Source organism: Rana temporaria, chromosome 3 (genome assembly GCF_905171775.1).
Source record: "Rana temporaria chromosome 3, aRanTem1.1, whole genome shotgun sequence".
In the NCBI taxonomy this organism is placed as follows: Eukaryota; Metazoa; Chordata; class Amphibia; order Anura; family Ranidae; genus Rana; species Rana temporaria.
The window spans coordinates 110,527,483-110,547,873 of NC_053491.1; the positions used below are offsets into that span (position 1 = coordinate 110,527,483).

Here is a 20,391-nt window from a genome sequence, read left to right on the forward strand (position 1 = left end):
TGTGGAACATTTTAAGGGGTATGAATACTTTTTCAAGGCACTGTATGTTGTGTAAACACAAATGGGCTGGGCCTTTTTCTATGTAAGTAATTCTCCAGGGTTTTGGCCTTATCCAACGAGTGGGGGACAGATTAAGGGAATGTAGTAGGGAGATCTCTATGCTGGAGAACATGAGTCAGTTGGTAGTTTATCCTAATAGCATCCATATGTGAAGTGTAAATTATGTGGACAGACCCTTTACAGGACAATCTTTACCCACCCAGTTTATCTTATGTATATCTCATCTAAAGGGAATTCTTACCACTTGTCAAACATCATGTGTACTTGACTACACTTTTATACAGTGCCTAGAATAAGTATTCATACCCCTTACATTTTCCACATTTTGTCATGTTACAACCAAAAACATAAATGTATTTTATTGGGATTTTATGTGATAGATCAACATAAAGTGGCACATAATTGTGAAGTGGAAGGGAAATGATAAATGATTTTTACATTTTTTTTACAAATAAATATCGGAAAAGTGTGGCGTCCATTTGTATTCAGCCCCATTTACTTTGATACCCCTAACTAAAATCTAGTGGAACCGATTGCCTTCAGAAGTCACCCTATTAGTAAATAGAGTCCACCTGTGTGTAATTTAATCTCAGTATAAATGTAGCTGTTCTGTCAAGCCCTCAGAGGTTTGTTAGAGACAGCGGCGTATCTAGGGTATGGCAGCCATGGCAAGTGCCATGGGTGCCATATGAAGGGGGCGCTGTTGAGTGGCTGGGCAGCAAGGCACTTACCAGGGTCTGAGTGTCTCTTGTTCCCTCCTCCCGAGCATAGGCAGGATCTCCTTTTCAGCACCTTTGCTAGTGGACAATGGCAGCTCTATCCCTGCTGCGTTCAGCTACAGCCCCTTCCCTGTTCTCCCAGGCTCTCCCATTCCATCTGGTCGGATTGGCAGGGCACAAAGAAGAAGGAGGAACATCGGTTTCTCCCTCTCCTCTGTGAAAACTGAGGCCTTAAGTGATGAAGATTTCATCACTTCCAGTATTGGTTCTGCATTTACCTGGCCTTGGGGGGCAGAGGAGGGACCAGGGGTCTAATAAACCCCAGATTTCTCCATAAAGAGGATATGTCACTACCCAAGGTATCACAAGGGATGATAAATATCACTAGTTTTGTTAGCTGTTTTTTATGTTAAGGTTATCTGAAAGATGGGTTTCAAATGTTTCGACAGGGGCGCAGTTTCAGTGCTTGCCATAGGCTCTATTTTCACTAGATACGCCTCTGGTTAGAGAACCTTAGTTAATAAACAGCATCATAAAGGCCAAGGAACACACCAGACAGGTCAGGGATAAAGTTGTGGAGAAGTTTAAAGCAGAGTTAGGTTATAAACAAATATCCAAATCGTTGAACATCTCACAGAGCACTGTTCAATCCATCATCCGAAAATGGAAAGAGTATGGCACAACTGCAACCCTACCAAGACATGGCCGCCCACCTAAACTGACAGGACAGGCAAGGAGAGCATTAATCGGAGAAGCAGCCATGAGGCCCATGGTAACTCTGGAGGAGCTGCAGAGATCCACAGCTCAGGTGGGAGAATCGGTTAACAGGACAACTATGAGTTGTGCACTCCACAAATCTGGCCTTTATGGAAGAGTGGCAAGATGAAAGCCATTGTTGAAATAAAGCCATAAGATGTCCTGTTTTCAGTTTGCGAGAAGCCATGTGGGGGACACAGCAAACATGTGGAAAAAGGTGCTCTGGTCAGATGAGACCAAAATGTCTGTTTTTGGCCTAAAAGCAAAGCGCTATGTGTGGTGGAAAACTACCACTGCACATCACCCTGAACACACCATCCCCACCGTTAAACATGGTGGTGGCAGAATCATATTGTGGGGATACGCTTTTCTTTTCAGCTGTAATTGCAGTTAAAAGTGGTTCTTCAAAGTATTCCCTCAGGGGGGTTGAATACAAATGCACGCCACACTTTTCACATATTTAATTGTAAAAATATTTGAAAAACATTTATCATTTTCCTTCCACTTGACAATTATGTGCCACTTTGTGTTGGTCTATCTATCACATAAAATCCCAATAAAATACATTTACGTTTTTGGTTTTAACATGACAACATTTGGGAAATTTCAAGGGGTATAAATACTTCAAAGCACTGAAAAGCGTGAAAAGTTCTTGTACATATTACTTACCTCACTGATGTTGTGTGGTAATATTGATTCTTCTAAAAAAGTTGGCTTATTGTCGTTTTCATTTAGGACTTGGACTATTATCCTATACTGGACCTAGAAATAAATGACATATATATATATTATGAGAGAAATGTGTATAATTGCTGATCTGTTGTCTTGCTGTAATGCGGATCCACCAGGAAAAGCCCTTATCTGCATGCTTCTCTTAATCAAAATATCAAAATATTAAAGCAAGAGAGCCAGCATGACACCGGGCAATTGGCAGTTCCATGTAAATTACGTATATATTACGTATATTATTAATGATAGATTTTCTTTGGAAGGAAGCGAGGAAAGATCCCTGGTGGTATAAGAGACAACCTCAGCCTGGGCTCCTGCCAAGCAGGGTGTTTCACTACCCAGAGCTTAGTCATGGGAATTCCATGAAAATATATTGTACTAAGTAGGGTTGTCCAGATACCGATACCAGTATCGGTATCGGGACCGATACCGAGTATTTGCGGGAGTACTCGTACTCGCGCAAATACCCCCGATACCTAAATAGAATACTTGCCCCCCCCTTCCCCCCCCCCCCCCGCCGCTGCCGCCGCATCGCGCCGCCGCATCGAGGGACATGGCTAGAGGGACATTGCTGCATATGTGAGGGACATGGCTAGAGGGACATTGCTGCATATGTGAGGGACATGGCTGCATATGTGAGGGACATGGCTAGAGGGACATGGCTGCATATGTGAGGGACATGGCTAGAGGGACATTGCTGCATATGTGAGGGACATGGCTAGAGGGACATTGCTGCATATGTGAGGGACATGGCTAGAGGGACATGGCTGCATATGTGAGGGACATGGCTAGAGGGACATGGCTGCATATGTGAGGGACATGGCTAGAGGGACATGGCTGCATATGTGAGGGACATGGCTAGAGGGACATGGCTGCATATGTGAGGGACATGGCTAGAGGGACATGGCTGCATATGTGAGGAACATGGCTGCATATGTGAGGGACATGGCTAGAGGGACATGGCTGCATATGTGAGGGACATGGCTAGAGGGACATGGCTGCATATGTGGGGGACATGGCTGCATATGGGGGGGGGGACATGGCTGCATTTGGGGACACATTTAAAAAAAGTATCGGTATTCGGTATCGGCGACTACTTGAAAAAAAGTATCGGTACTTGTACTCGGTCCTAAAAAAGTGGTATCGGGACAACCCTAGTACTAAGAAGTGTATAAATTTCACATTCATACCCCCTCACTTGTCAGCTTCATTACTTTCCCCCACTTGTGTCACCTTCTTCTTCATTACTGCCCCCACTGTGTCACCTTCTTCATTACTGTCCCACACCTGTGTCACCTTCTTCTTCATTACTGTCCTCCACTAGTGTCAGCTTCTTCTTCATTACTGTCCTCCACTAGTGTCAGCTTCTTCTTCATTACTGTCCTCCACTAGTGTCAGCTTCTTCTTCATTACTGTCCTCCACTAGTGTCAGCTTCTTCTTCATTACTGTCCTCCACTAGTGTCAGCTTCTTCTTCATTACTGTCCCCCTCTTGTTTCACCTTCTTCTCCATTACTGTCCCCCTCTTGTTTCACCTTCTTCATTACTGTCCCCACTGTGTCACCTTCTTCATTACTACCCCACATCTGTGTCACCTTCTTCTTTATTACTGTCCTCCACTAGTGTCAGCTTCTTCTTCATTACTGTCCCCCTCTTGTTTCACCTTCTTCTTCATTGCTGTCTCCCCCACTTGTGTCACCTTCTATTCCAATCCTCGCCCCTCTGGTGAGTGAGTGGTGGTCCACTGATCTGGGGTCCCTCAGACAGTCGTACCGCAGGCGGGGGAGGAGAAGTCAGGTAGCCACAAGCCGTGGATCTAAACCAGTCAGCATTTAGCCGATGCCGCCCGGAGGTAGGTGGAGTCGAGACACTGGAGATCACACCAGTCCTTGCTGCAGTGCAGCACTGTGACGTACACTTGAGCTTTGGCCCCTCCCCTCTGCCTCTGCTCACCACGCTTGGGCGCCCACCTTCCTGGTGGAATATCTCAGGCGGGTTCCGACTCCGGTCCAAAGATGCCTAAACTCATCCCTATTATGTATGCATGTGGAGCCTGTCTTATTTAAACTATCTAGAGTCTGGCATTCTCTTTTATATCATGGTATTATTGCAAGATACATAGAGCTTTCTAAGACCCTCAGAAAGAACACTATGGATACCTATGAGTCTCACAAGGGATTAAAAAATATTGCCAAATTATTTAAAATTAATCAAACTGTGAAGACATACAACTGCTAATTTTCCAGGACTGATCAGCCAAACAAATTCAACCCAAGAGCTTGTATGATACTAAAACATGTCCCCAAGACTCCAATACATTTATTGCAACTTCTTGCAAAATGTCTGCGTCAAAAAGCATTCGTCAACAATCAGAAAGAGATTGCACCATTTCAACCTGCATGAGAGGTGTGTTAAGAAAAATATTTTTCTGTCCAAAAACAACATTAGAGCAAGACTATAGTTTGCCATTGAACATATAGGCAAATACCAGGCTTTCTGGAACAATTTACTAAAGACTGATCAATCATAAAAATAGTTTTTGGTCACAGAAACAATAGACATGTGCTTGCTACACACCAAAGACAATACTTCTGGACAACATCATATCAACTGTGAAGCATGGTGGTGGAAATATTATGGTTCTAGATGGCTTTACTGCTTAAAGTGGAGGTTCACCCAAAAACTAAACGTTTTACTTTAGATTGAGGCTCGTTTTGTGAAGGGGAATCGGGTGTTTTTTTTCAAATCAAAGCAGTACTTACCGTTTTAGAGATAGATCTTCTCCGCCGCTTCCGGGTATGGGCTGCGGGACTGGGCGTTCCTATTTGATTGACAGGCTTCTGACAGACTTCCGACGGTCGCATACAACGCGTCACGATTTTCCGAAAGTAGCCGAACGTTGGTGCGCAGGCGCCGTATAGAGCAGCACCGACGTTCGGCTTCTTTCGGCTACTCGTGACGCGATGTATGCGACCGTTGGAAGCCTGTCGGAAGCCTGTCAATCAAATAGGAACTCCCAGTCCCGAAGACCATTCCCGGAAGCGGCGGAGAAGATCTATCTCTAAAACGGTAAGTACTGCTTCAATTTTAAAAAAAACACCAGATTCCCCTTCACAAAACGAGCCTCAATCTAATGTTAAAAATTGTATTTCGGGTGAACTCCCGCTTTAAGGGCCTCAGCAGCCTCAATTATTGAGTCAACTATACATTCTGCATCATATTAAAGTGTTCTTGATAAGAATGTGGGGCCACCTGTCCAAAAGTTGAAGCGGAAATGAGTCTTTCCGCACAATGATGTGAAGCACATTAGCAAATCCCCCAAGGAATGGCCAAAAAGGAAGAAATTGAGGGTTATGGACTGCAATAGTTAACCATTTAAGGACCTCCTAACGGCGATATACGTCAGGAAAGATTGGCACGGCTGGGCACAATCAGGTACCTGTACGTGATTGTTAAATGCCCAGCCGTGGGTCGCGGGTGCGCGCCTGCGACCCAGTCCGAAGCTCCGTGAGCACGGCCACGGGACCCACGGACCCGATCGCCGCCAGAGTCCAGTGATCGGTCACAGGAGCTGAAGAACGGGGAGAGGTGTGTGTAAACACACCTTCCCCGTTCTTCACAGTGGAGCTGTCATTGATCGTCTGTTCCCTGATATAGGGAAACACGATCAATGATGTCACACGTCCAGCCTTGCCCCCCTACAGTTAGAAACACATATGAGGTCACACTTAACCCCTTCAGCGCCCCCTAGTGGTTAACTCCCAAACTGCAATTGTCATTTTCACAGTAAGCAATGCATTTTTATAGCACTTTTTGCTGTGAAAATGACAATGGTCCCAAAAATGTGTCAAGATTGTCCGATGTGTCCGCCATAATGTCGCAGTCACAAAAAAAATCGCTGATCGCCGCCATTAGTAGTAAAAAAAACCATTATTAATAAAAATGCAATAAAACTATCCCCTATTTTGTAAACGCTATACATTTTGCGCAAACCAATCGATAAACACTTATTGCGATTTTTTTTTACCAAAAATAGGTAGAAGAATACATATCGGCCTAAACTGAGTAAAAAAATTTTTTTTTTATATATTTTTGGGGGATATTTATTATAGCTAAAAGTAAAAGATATTGCATTTTTTTTTTCAAAATCCTCACTCTATTTTTGTTTATAGCGCAAAAAATAAAAACCGCAGAGGTGATCAAATACCACCAAAAGAAAGCTCTATTTGTGCGAAAAAATGGACGCCAATTTTGTTTGGGAGCCACGTCGCACGACCGCGCAATTGGCAGTTAAAGCGACGCAGTGCCGAATCGCAAAAAGGGGCCTGGTCCTTTACCTGCATATTCGTCCGGGTCTCAAGTGGTTAAAAAAACCTGATTTAATTCCAATTTAAATTCTATAGGGACATTTTTAAGTGGGAAGTTTATGCAATGAAATTATGAACATATTGCAACTGAAAGAGTTTTATACATAGAAGAGGTCAAAAATAAATAAATAATTGAAAGGGCATTTTTTGTGTTCTTATTTGAATTTATCACCTTTATCTGCAAGTAGTGAATACATATTGATCAATCATTTGCCTGTGTTACAAAAGTAAATAATTTCCATGAGGTCTGCTTTCACATGACTGTATATAATAAAAACACAAACTCGGCACAATAAATGGGTATACTTCGAGCACAGTTTTCCACTGGGTGCCAGTATTCTGGAAAATTACAATATATAAATACATATTTATATATACACATTGAAAAGTTTGGGGGGTTATTAGAAGCTGTGGTAGTGCTCAAGGAGCACACGAAAAAAAGCAGTTTTTAAAGAAACAGGAAGTCCTTATTTCTCCAAAGCTAAACAAAACAATGCTTTCAGCAGCAAACAGAAAACGACTTAATTTAAACAAAACAACAAAATTAACCACTTAACCCCCAGACCTTATTGCTGGTTATTTTTTTCCCACAAATAGAGCTTTCTTTTGGTGATATTTGATCACCTCTGCGGTTTTTAGTTTTTGCGCTATAAACAAAAATAGAGCGACAATTTTGAAAAAAATTAATATTTTTTACTTTTTGCTATAATAAATATCCCCCAAAAATATATAAAAAAAAAATTTTCCTCAGTTTAGGCCGATACGTATTCTTCTACATATTTTTTGTAAAAAAAAATCGCAATAAACGTTTATTGATTGGTTTGCGCAAAAGTTATAGCGTTTACAAAATAGGGAATCTTTTTATGGCATTTTTATTAATATTTTTTTTTTACTAGTAATGGCGGCAAACAGCGATATTTTTTCGGTACTGCGACATTATGGCGAACACTTCGGACACTTTTGACATATTTTTGGGACCATTGGCATTTTCACAGCAAAAAGTGCTATAAAAATGCATTGGATTACTATAAAAATGCCACTGGCAGGGAAGGTGTTAACACTAGGGGGCGGGGAAGGGGTTAAGTATGTTCCCTGGGTGTGTTCTAACTGTAGGGGGGGTGGACTGACATGGGGAAATGACTGATCGCTGTTCATACATTGTATGAATAGACGGTCAGGCATTTCTCCTCCTAACAGGACCGGGAGCTGTGTGTTTACACACACAGCTCCCGGTTCTCGCTCTATAACGAGCGATCACGGGTGCCGGCAGTGATCGCACCCGCCGGGCACGCGCGTCTGGATCAGGGATGAGTGGGGGGAGACGCTTCGCGAGGTGATGTAGAGCTACGTGCTCTCGCGCAGGGGAGCCGACCTGCCGCCGTATAACTGCGGCGGCTGATCAGCAAGTAGTTAAAGTCTGCTTATCTTCAGCACAATAGGAAAAATAGGGTTTCAGCAGCACAAGGCTTTTACCTGCTGGAAGTATCACCCAATCCGAGCATGTTTAAGCAGCTCCCAGCAGAGTGCAACAGTTAAGTCTGGTACAATATCAGGTGGCATTGACCCATTCAATAGAACATTTGGCCTGTGTGCACGGCAGCCGGGCTGGCTTCTGTCGAAGGGGCATGACCGAAAAAAACGACCGAAGCGATCAGCGCTTTCAGCTACCACAATGGAGGAGATTGGTGTACTAACATTGTATAGTTAGTACATTGGCTCCTCCTGAGCCCTTCAGATTTTTTCATTCAGCCCGCAGGGTTGAACGAGAAAAAACAAACAGTGTGTACCAGGCTTTAGGCCTCATGCACACGGAGCTTAAAAAATTTCACTGTTGCAGCATTTAGCATTTTTTTAAAGCTTGTAATAGCTCCTCTGTGTTAATTTGTCAATGCACACAAAGGCATTTACAGGCATATTACTCATTAGCGGCACCAGCATCTTCATAGCCAGGTTGGAGTCTCTTTCCCACCCAAAAATCTCTCTGAATCCCTGAATTCCAGGTCCCAAATGAGGACTTACTGGGGTGGATTCAAGAAGCAATTGCGCCTGTGTAACCATAGGTTACACAGCGCAATTGCTTACTTGCCCCGGCGTAACGAGTGCTCCTGATTCAGGAACCTCGTTACGCCGACTGCAGCCTAAGATATGCGTGGCATAAGGCTCTAATGCCCGCATATCTTAGGCTGCATTCTTGCGATGGCCGCTAGGTGGCGTTCCCGTTGTGCTCAGCGTATAGTATGCAAATTGCATACTAACACCGATTCACACCGTTGCGCGAGCCCTGCGTACGCAATTTACGTCGTTTCCGTACGGCGGTTTTTGCGTAAGGCTGCCCCTGCTATTAGCAGGGGCAGCCAATGTTACGTATACCCGTCGTTCCCGCGTTGCGAAATTTAAAATTTACGTAGTTTGCGTAAGTGAATCGTGAATGGCGCTGGACGCCATTCACGTTCACTTTGAAGCAAATGACGTCCTTGCGACGTCATTTGCCGCAATGCACGTCGGGAAAGTTTCCCGACGGAGCATGCGCTCTACGCTCGGCGCGGGAACGCGCCTAATTTAAATGATTCCCGCCCCCTATGGGATCATTTAAATTGCGCGCGCTTGCGCCGGGCATTTTGCCGGCGCGCCCACGCAATTTACGGAGCTTCTGCTCCGTGAATCGAGGGCAGCGCAAAAAAATTGCGGGGGCGCAGGGCAAAATCGTTGCCCTGCGCCTCCGTAATAAATGCGCAAATCTACTTGAATCCGGCCCACTATTTCAGAAAACACAGTGGGCCAGATCCACGTACCTTGGCGTACCTGGCGTAGCGTATCTCAGATACACTACGCCGCCTTAACTTACAGCGTATTTTCCGTATCCTCAAAGAATTTGCGCCGTAAGTTACGGCGGCGTAGTGTAACTGTGTCGGTGTAAGGGCGCGCAATTCAAATGGATGAGATGGGGGCGTGTTTTATGGTAATACATCTTGACCCGACGTAAATGAAGTTTTTTCTGAATGGGGCATGTGCCGTCCGTGGGGGTATCCCAGTGCGCATGCTCCAAATTAACCCGCAACAAGCCAATGCTTTCAACGTGAACTCAATCTACGCAAAGCCCTATTCGCGAACGTTTTACGCAAACGACATACACAACGGAAAATTCGACGCTGGCCCGACGTCCATACTTAACATTCAGTATGCCTCATATAGCAGGGGTAACGTTACGCCGAAAAAAGCCTTACGGAAACGACATAAAAAATGTGCCGGCCGGACATACGTTTGTGGATTGGCGTATCTAGCTAATTTACATACTCAACGCGGAAATCGACGGAAGCGCCACCTAGCGGCCAGTGTAAATATGAACCTTAGATCCGATTGCGTACTAAGACGTACGCCAGTCGGATCTAGCCCAGCTTCAGGCGTATCTTGTTTTGTGGATACAAAACAAAGATACGCCGGAGCAACTTAGAAGTTACGCGGCGTATCAATAGATACGCCAGCGTAACTGCTTTGTGGATCTGGCCCAGTAAATCAGTTCTCTCCACTCTGACCAGAAACCCCCTTTCCCTGCATGGGTAAGAACCCAGGGGTACACCTGGGTTTTTTTCCCCTTAAAGGGACCACAACCCAAATATAGGCAAAATATAGCACTCATCCAGGACTCAGTGCTCTGTACAACATATAATATATATATATATATATATATATATATAAAACATATATAATAATAAAATAGTATGTTACCGTAGGATATCCTTCTTCAGAGCAGGATAAAGTAACTAGGAGAACTGAGGAATTCATTGCCTGAAACAAAATGAAAGATAAAGATAAATAGCCTCATTCATTCTCATTCAGACCATTGATCATGAGTCTATATCAGGCGTCTCCAAACGTTTCAAAGGTCCTTCAGACTTTTAGAGGGCCAGATTGTGGCCAGCAGGGGTAGAAAATGTTCCAGGTCCAGCCAGTATCAGTGAGAATAAATATAGCCTTAGGGTTAGTGGTCTGTAGGAGGAGGAGTAGTGTGCCTATTAGTAGGAGGAAGAATATCCCATCATTGAAAAAAATAGTGACCCATTGTTAGTGTAGCACCCTCTACTTTAGATAGGTAGGTGTAGGTTTTGTGTAAGCTGCCAGTGCAGGCAAATTTAAGCAGGCCTACAGTATGCTGTGAGCTAGGCCTGTTTGTTTTGATCTGGGGGCAGGGGAGTGGTTTAGTATAGCAGTAGGTGACTAGGGATGAGCCGAACACCCCCCGGTTCGGTTCGCATCAGAACCTTCGAACGAACCGAACGTTCGCACGAACTTTAGAACCCCACTGAAGTCTCGAACGTTCAAAATTAAGAGTGCTAATATTAAAGGCTAATATGCAAGTTATTGTCCTAAAATGGGTTTGGGGACCTGGGTCTTGCCCCAGGGAACATGTATCAATGCAAAAAAAGTTTTAAAAACTGACTTTTTTTTCGGAAGCAGTGATTTTAATGATGCTTAAAGTGAATTTTTTTTTAATTCCTTTAAATATCGTACCTGCTGGGTGTTTATAGTATGCCTGTGAGGTGGCACATGTTTAGAACTGTCCCTGCACAAAATGACATTACTATAGGAAAAAAGTCATTTAAAACTGCTTGCGGCTTTAATGTAATGTCTGATCCCTGCAATATGGATGAAAATCATTGAGAAAAATAGCATGGGTCCCCCCCCCTCACCTACCTCAGGTCATTACCAGCCCATTTGGCCCTATAAACTTTGAACAGCAGTATACATGCGGTGCAAACAAGACAGGGACTGTAGGTTTGTTGTTAAGTAGAATCTAATTTTGTAATTTTGAACTGGTACTTTTTAAAAGTGTAGCTCCAGCCAAAAACCTATTTTTAAGCTTTTTAGAAAACATAGAGAAGGGTTATCACCCCTGTAACATTTGTTTTGCTGTCTGTGCGCATCTGTTCAGAAGATTGCACCTCACTTTCTGTCCCAATGACAAGTGTCTTTTTGAAAAAAACATTTTTTTTTGTGAAACAAGGATTGGTGATAAAGCATCTGTGGACAGGAGACACCTCTTACAGAAGATAATCCTAGTGGTAGATTTCCTCTCACTTCCCGTTGTCTCCTTCCGTTTGCAAGTAGGAGTAGTTTGTATGTTGGATGTTTGAAAGTTGGGGCCTAACGTATATACTTTGGGCCCTAGGTGTTGGTGTTGCCACAACACTGTAAGCCCTCACAGTTAGTATTGGTGGGCGCTAGAACGCCGTGCTGTGAACTATTATATCAGGGAATTGTAGTTGCATGCCATTGTTGAACAGGGCTAGAAAAATTGGACCTTTGGTGCTGCCGTTGGTGCCACAACACTGAAATATTAGATCAAGAATTGTAATTACATGCCCCTGTTGAAAAGGGGCAGAAAAATTGGGCTTTAGGCACTGGTTCCACAACACAGCAACCCCTCACAGATACTCTAGTTGGAGCGCACTAATGAGCCCTGCTGCAAAGTATTGCATCAAAAATTTTAATTACACGCTCCTGTTAAACAGGGGCAGAAAAATTGGGCCTTAGGCACTGGTGCTGGTGCCACAACACTGCAACCCCTCACAGATACTCTAGTTGGAGCGCAGGAATGAGACCTGCTGCAAAGTATTGCATCAAAAATTGTAATTACACGCCCCTGTTAAACAGGGGCAGAAAAATTGGGCCTTAGCCACTGGTGGCGGTGCCCAGAACCAAAAATGTTCTTACAAGCTATCAGCATGATCATTGAGGAGGAAAAGGATAGTCACTCATCATAACAGGATAGTCACTCAGCATGACAGGATAGTCACTCAGCATCAGCATAGGCAGTCTTGAAGGGATCTGACTTTTCCAAAACAATTATTCAGTTACATCAGCATCAGGTAAAAAAGTAAAAAATTTGATAAGCGCTCCAAACAGTAATAAAAACTGCTAAAATACGTGTCCACAAAAAACGTACAAAGTGTCATATAATATCAATCCATATAATCTGATAGCCAGTGAAAATATATAGTGATAAGAAAAAAGAGCAATCCGACTCTATCATCAGTGAACAGTAAATGAATGACAAAATGAGTCAATAAGTATGTGGTATCTAAGAAAATATAGTATAATGTCCTTGAACAAAGTATTGATAGACTAGTAGAGTGGTCTTCTCAAAGAAAGGGCTGATGGCATAGGCGTGCGCACAGGGTGTGCCAGGTGTGCCCAGGCACACCCTAATCACCCTGTGAGGCACAGATTCCCCCTACTGCCCTGGCTCCCATCTTTCCCCCCGCATCGCTGCCAGCTTCCCTCCTCAACTATTGGCTGTTGCTGCTGGGATGTTTTAGAAGTGGAGAAGGGGCCAGTACTGTAAATATGTAATTTACTGGCCCCTTCCTTTCTGAATGAACATTGTGAGTGATCGGTAGTGCATGTTTCGGCTTTGGGGTGCACACCCTAATGCAATAGACTGCGCACACCGATGGCTGATGGTTAATCAGTGTGTAGTGAAGGAACATCCATAAACTGTCTCCCAGAACTCTCACCTTACTGCTACTAAGTGCTGGCATGTAGCGTGGGTGTATGCGTGTCCGGGGTGTAGATCTCACTCCTTCCCGATAATATCCTCTCTAGCCGCCTCTTACATCTATTGCTGGTCCCAGTGGATGATGGACCTGTAGGGGTGCTCAATTTTTAAGCCACTTCATCAAACTTCAATTACACAGTAAATCTGATTCACTTCTCAATACCACTTGCAGCCAACGTCCATCTCATTTAGTCTTGGTTGCTGCCACAGAGGGGTACTGCCACCCCGGCCTCCAAAAGGCCATCACGTAAAGACTTGGGACTTATTCAGAGTGAGGCCTAGTCATATTCTGATGGTGTGACAGGATTACCAAGTTGGACAGTGAAGTAGTGTGCTGGAGGAAGTGTGCTGGAAGAAGTGTGCTGGAAGAAGTGTTGTGAGGTAAAAGTTTAGGGTCAGCCATCTTGTTCTGCTGAGAAGTGTGATGCAGTTACTTTGTTCTACAAAGGACTAATTTATCCCATGTCCCTTTTCCCCAACCAAGTTTAATCCTCTAATAAAAACAACAAAAACAAGCAAGAGACTGTTCATTGACTGAGAAGTGTGTCTAATACAGTGGTTCTCAACCTGGGGGTCGGGACCCCCTTTGGGGGTCAAATGATGATTTGCCAGGGGTCACAAAATCCTGGGCTGTTCCTGAAGCCCGCACCACTCTCCCAGCCTTTTTGCGGCAGCCCAGCAGGACTGTCCCTGGAACCTGTGGCCACCCAGCTGGGCTGTTCCTGGAACCTGTGGCCACCCAGCTGGGCTGTCCCTGGAACCTGTGGCCACCCAGCTGGGCTGTTCCTAGAGCCCAATGCCACCCACTCAGCCTCTTCTCAGCCACCCATTCAGTTCATGGCATGACTGGGGGGCAGAGACTAGATGTCCGCTGACTGGTGAGGATTGTGAGATGGGAGGGGCTGGAGGACCCTATCTCCTGACTTCAGCATAGGTGTCACTGCTACGAGACACCACAAAGTCGGAGACACAGTGAGTAACACTACCTGTGATTATAGTTGCCATTAAAAGTCCCCACTACAGTTCTCAGATCAGCAGATGACCTTGATCAAGAGCACCTAAGTTGGCTGATCAGAACTCCCGCCACCACTGCCACTCATGCCCCCCCCCCCACCCCCTTCAAGGAGTAAGTGAAGGAATAAAAATAGAGAATACATGGAAGGGAGAGGAAAATAGGGGGTGGAAGAAAAGAAAAAGGGAGAGAATAAGAGAAAGAACAAGAAAGACGGCTAGAGAGAGGGATGGGGGGAAAAAAAGAAGAAATTGTGATAAAGAGATAAAAGGGAAAGAAAGGAGAAGAAAGAGTGGTACATCCTAAAATGTACCATACGAGGTTGTAATACTGTTCAAAGTGGAAGGGACTCAGAGAGCGCTAAATGGCCGTGGGTTGGGGGTGCAAATTACTTGTCTTGCCTTGGGTGCTAACAGCCCACACTTCGAAAATAATTTTATTGTTGGGGGTCCCCACAACTTGGGAAATGTTATCAAGGGGCCACGGAACTAGAAAGGTTGAGAACCACTGGTCTAATGGATGTCTGGCAGCAGGGTGAAATGTGTGGATGCTGTAACAGGTAGCAACCCCGCGGGGGCATTGCTACATTAGTATCAGTGGGAGTAATAGTGCCCCAATGGCCTGATAAAGGCTAGTATAGGGCCACATCTGGCCCTCAGGCCACAGTTTGGAGACCCCTGGTCTATACTATTGTAACAATTCTTAGTCAGTAATGTCATACCTCTCGATCTAGAGTTTTTCCTGATGACACATTGAGCCAAACGTTCTTCCCATCCAAGTAAAACCAGTCAGCGTCCGTACCACTCAGACAGAGCTTTACTGTGCTGGTCACGGGGTCCCCGAACATGCTAAGATTAGCCACAAATGTCCCATTAGGACTGTTTTCTAGGATCTCTGTGAAGATGTTACTACCACTAGAGCACTGATCTCCTGAGCGCAAGAAATGGAGAAATTGTTAGTATAAGAAAATACTAGAGTCATACAAAGAAAGTCTTACACTTTACTTTCACAAAGGTCTGACATGGATTATGCTGGTATGTAATGTGTAAATGGAAAACAAATGTACTATACAGTAAAACTTTGGTTTTACTCTATTTTAAATTATATATATATATATATATATATATATATATATATATATATTTTGCGGGAATAAAATTGTGCGAGGTTAGCCGATTTAATTCCCGCGTGTCAGTCTGACTTCGGGGGCGATGTCAGAGACATCTTTGGGGGTTTCTGCACAGATGTCAATATAAATCGCACCCTGAAATCGCCAAAAGTATTACAGAAACTATTTTTGGGAATTGGCACCGATTCGGATGCTGCCATTGCCGGAAATAGCTGCCGATTTGGCATGCGATTTGACATGTCAAATTGCATGCCAAATCACATCAATATGAACCAGGGCTTAAGCAGCAATATAATATGTATACTGTACCTGAAGTCATTTGGAAAGTAAGGCCGACTGTCAATAATAGGATTTCGGCTGAGGGAAGCATGGCCACAGTGTTCTGATCTCCAGTGCAAAACTTCCAAGCTCTGACAAATAAAAAGACGGCTGATGTAAGGCACAGTGAATTAGAAGGATTTCAGGATAACAGCCTTAACACCATACTGAATATGACAATATCCTACCTACAACACATTGATAAAAAGCAGCAGAATAAAGTGTTTATACCAGGGGTAGGCAAACTTAAAGAGGTGGAGATAAAAAAATGGAAGAAGTCAAAGATCGCTGGGCAGGGCATTGTCGCCCAATTTCGTCTACTCACAACTGATTTAAACCTGTAATTGCCGTACTACTGTGTAGCAATCGTGGGTTTAAATCAGGTAGTGAGGAGGCAACATATCGCCTCCTCAACACGTGTCAACACAAACTTGGATCGCTTTTCAGAGGAGCAGCAGTGCCTGCTGCACTTTTGAATGAGCCCTTAGTTGCACTCAGCAGCGGCACTCTTAGGCCTCGTACAAATGATCAGTCCATCCGATGAGAACAGTCTGAAGGACCGTTGTCATCGGTTAACCGATGAATCTGACTGATGGTCTGTCACGCCTACACACCATCGGTTAATTAACCGATCGTGTCAGAACGTGGACACGTAAACCACGTACGACGGCACTATAAAGGGGAAGTTCAAATCCAATGGCACCACCCTTGGGGCTGCTTTAGCTGATTTTGTGTTAGTAAAAGACGATTCGCGCTTGGCGTCCATCGGTTAAATTTTAAAGCAAGTTCCTATTTTTTTAACCAAAGTTTAAATAACCTATGGGGCCCACACACGATCGGTTTTGACCAATGAAAACGGTCCTTCAGACCGTTGTTCTCTGGCTATCCCATCAAGTGTAAAGCCCCATACACACTATCAGTTTTCCTGTCAGTTTTCTCTTCAGGTTTACCAAAACCATGTAGTGCAAGGGCCTGCCTGATTGCATACAAATTGAAACTCTTGAGGTTTTACCTCATATTAGATGGTTTTGGTAAACCTGAAGAGAAAACTGTCAGGAAAACTGATAGTGTGTATGGGGCTTGAGAGGCCTTATGCCGCGTACACACCATCGTTTTCTGCGATGGAAAAAAGCGACGCTTTATGTGCTTTAAAAAAACGTCATTTTTCAAACTTCAATTTGAACAACGACGTAGCATACACACCATCGCTTTTTCACAACGCTCTAGCACAGCGCAGTTCCGTCAATCACGCACTACGTCACTATAAAGGGTCGTTTCCATGCGGAAGACGGCCTCTTTTGCTGATATCGTGTTGCTGCGTGTTAGTAAAAGTTTGGTGAGATACGATTCGTGATTTTCAGTGACTGTGCTTTAAATTTCGTTTTCTGTCGTACAGTTTGTCTATTTGTTGTCGGATCTGTGATACAGTGCTTGTACTAAGGACGTATTTGTTTAGGCATTACGTTTGGTGTGCACGGTGCTGTTTAGCAGGTCGTTCTTCAAAGGCCATTCTTTACTTCAGGGCGTAATTTTTAGTCTGATCTGATTTGACGACCGTTTTCTAGCCATGTTGCGGGTACGAACTCGTCGCCGAGATCGTGCTGTGCTTGTTGTTAGGATGTGTGCTGCATCCCAGCGACGGTCCATGAACAGGGTGAGGAGGAGGTTGTGGACCAAGAACTGGTTGCTACGCAGGGACCAGTTCTCTCATATGCCTCTGCTGCGGGAGATCCGAGAAAATAACCCTGATGATTTCAGGAATTTTCTTAGGATGTCTGACCCCGTATTTCAGCAGCTTTTGGCTTTGGTGTCGCCATATATCACCAGGCAGGACACCGTTATGCGGGAAGCCATCACTGCTGAGCAGAGGCTAGTTGCTACGTTGCGCTACCTTGCAACAGGGAGAAGTCTGCAGGACTTGAAGTTCTCGACGGGCATCTCCCCCCAGGCTCTGGGCCTCATAATCCCTGAGACCTGTTCGGCCATCATTCAGGTTCTTCAGGAGGACTATGTTAAGGTAAGTGGTGTTCTTTCAATGGTCAAACTAATTCCCAAAAAAAATAAAAAAAAAGTAATAATTTTCTAATATGCTCAGAATGCTCACTTTGTCTCTATGTATGCTGTTCTACACAATTAGTAAAGCCCTACATGTTTATTTAATTTAGCCAACCTGTCCATCATTCTATGTTGTGGGCAAACCCACCTAGCATAGTCCCTATCTTCCCGTTTATTTGTGGCCTCCATTGTAGTGCTGCATTTTGTGTGTCCCTATCTTCCCGTTTATTTGTGGCCTCCATTGTAGTGCTGCATTTTGTGTGTCCCTATATCCCCGTTTATTTGTGGCCTCCATTGTCCAAACCCCCCCCCCTAGATTTTTGAAATACATACTAATAATTATTTTTCTTATTTAGATATTTTTTGGGGGGTTGTTTCTCATCTCATCTTGAGCCCCACTCCCCCTAAATATATTTTTTAAACATCAGAGGGGGGTGATTAATATGCTTAATTGTTCACATTTTTTTTTTTAATACTAACCTTTTTTGTTGAATTGTTGGTGGGATCCCTTGTAATTTTAGCTATATTCTGTTTAAAATCTTTGTTCTAATGTTTTTTATTTTTTCTTTCTATCCAGTTCCCCACCACGCCACAGGAATGGCAGACTGTGGCAGCGGACTTCTCCCAGCGTTGGAACTTTCCGAACTGTGGAGGAGCCATTGATGGCAAGCACATCCGCATTGTGCCCCCACCCCATAGTGGATCCCATTTCTTCAATTATAAGGGATTCCACAGTGTTGTTTTGATGGCGGTGGTCTCAGCAAATTACGAGTTTTTGTACGTGGATGTTGGGAAAAATGGCCGGATGTCGGACGGCGGTGTCTTTGCGGAGACGGAGTTCGCACAACGGCTTCGGTTGGAGGACCTAGGATTGCCACCTGCGGAGGAGAACGAAGAGGGTCTGCCCTTCGTGTTTGTAGCAGATGAGGCTTTTGGTTTGGGTCCCCACCTCATGAGGCCATTTCCCGTACGCACCCTCACCCATGAGAGGAGGGTTTTTAATTATCGGCTGGCCAGGGCAAGACGTGTGGTAGAGAATGCCTTTGGAATCATGGCCAGCCGATTCAGATTGTTTTTAACAGCAATAAACATGGCGGAATACAAGTGGAATTATATTATACTATCTTGTTGCATTTTGCACAATTTTTTGAAAAGAAATTCTCAAACGTACCTGACGGTATTGCCTGATGAGGCTGATCTTGTGGCTCCGGAGCCGGGACATCAGGCTAGCCATAGAGGCTTGGCCCCCCAAACCGCACGTGCAGTGCGTCAATCCTATGTGGACTATTTTATGGGGAGGGGGGCCATTGCAATGCCTGATCTTGTTTAAAAAAATAAATTTACTTTTTGTTTGATGAAACAGTGTTTATTTGTTTGATTTTAGTTATTTGTAAGTTTTGGGGGGTAATGTTTCTTTTTCGTAGGTTCTCATCCAGCCATGTGTTTGGGATGTAATAAATTCCCATGAGTGTTAAATCTTAATAACTCTACAAATATGCCTGATTAATTTAATGAGTCTGCATTGATACCAATAACTACACACAAATTGTTTGGAGTCCAAAATGTTATTTATTTGTTACTTTTTTAGTTTTGATTAGTACAACAAATCATTTTATTTTTTTTTTTGGTCTTTTTTGATTATTTCAAAATATAAAATATTTTTTTTTTTTTTTGGTCTTTTTTGATGATTTAAAAATATAATATATTTTCTTAATTTTTTTGGTCTTTTTTGATTATTACAAAATATAATTTTTTTTTTTTTTTTTTTGGTCTTTTTTGATTATTTCAAAATATAATATATTTTCTTTATTTTTTTGGTCTTTTTTGATTATTACAAAATATAATATTTTTTTTATTTTTTTTTTTTTTTTTAAATTCAAGGAAAAAAGAAAATACACCAAAAATTAAACCCTCCCCAAAACATTAATAAAATTTTTTAGCTGCCGTTCCAGCGTCTTGGCTTTGTGGCGTATTTCACGGCAGGCCAGACGTATGTCCTCAACTTGGGCCCTGCAGGTGAGAACCTCGCCGATGAGGAGCTGGGCACTATACGTGTCCAGTCCCTGACCAGCCCGATTTCCTCCTGAAATGTGGAACCAAAACATGTGTTAAAAGATTGTATGCCTATATCTATATTCACAGAAAATGTGGTAGATGTTACTTTACCGGATGTTGAGGCAGGTTCCTCTTCCTCTACATCCCTCGGGGGTGTGGCTTGATTGGCTTGTGCCTCCTGCCTTTGTGCTTCATTGTGCCCTACAAGATTGAAGAAAGGGAAAACATGAGGTTCAACCATTAAGAGCGGCCTGAAATGACACCCAAAAATTAAAAAATGCTAAACAAAAGGTCACTATTGTTGATTTTTAAACAATTATCAATAAAATAGACCAATATTTAATCCATTCACAAAGTAATCTCAAATCAGTTAACACAATTTTTACGTTTAGATATGTAAGCTAAACAAGTCTCCCCTGGATCTGCTCACCCCTGTGTGTGACCCAACATAGGTTGTGATTGTGACAAACAATTGTGCTACTGAGTACACATGTTCAATAAAAAAAGGAGTAGCAAACGCTCCTTTTTGTGAATCTCAAGGTATTTACGTTTCTTCTAAAATAAGCTGAAACACATTTCCATCTAGTCCAGAATTGAATACACCTTTTTTTTAAGCCCCAAAAATGTCACAACTTT

General features: G+C 43.5%; 1 protein-coding gene across 3 annotated transcripts in view; it reads right to left on the bottom strand.

Moving 5' to 3' along the window:
• Positions 1-20,391, bottom strand: part of LOC120931613 (cadherin-related family member 5-like) — a 95,790-nt gene that overhangs the window by 52,284 nt on the left and 23,115 nt on the right. For all 3 annotated transcript variants that reach the window (XM_040343227.1, XM_040343226.1, XM_040343228.1), the window contains exons 2-5: positions 15,637-15,737; positions 14,920-15,128; positions 10,357-10,416; positions 2,205-2,297 (exon numbers count right to left, since the gene is read on the bottom strand). In XM_040343227.1, the coding sequence (XP_040199161.1) occupies positions 2,205-2,297; positions 10,357-10,416; positions 14,920-15,128; positions 15,637-15,697 (423 nt within the window). In that variant the 5' untranslated portion in view covers positions 15,698-15,737. The remainder of the gene's footprint in view (positions 1-2,204; positions 2,298-10,356; positions 10,417-14,919; positions 15,129-15,636; positions 15,738-20,391) is intronic.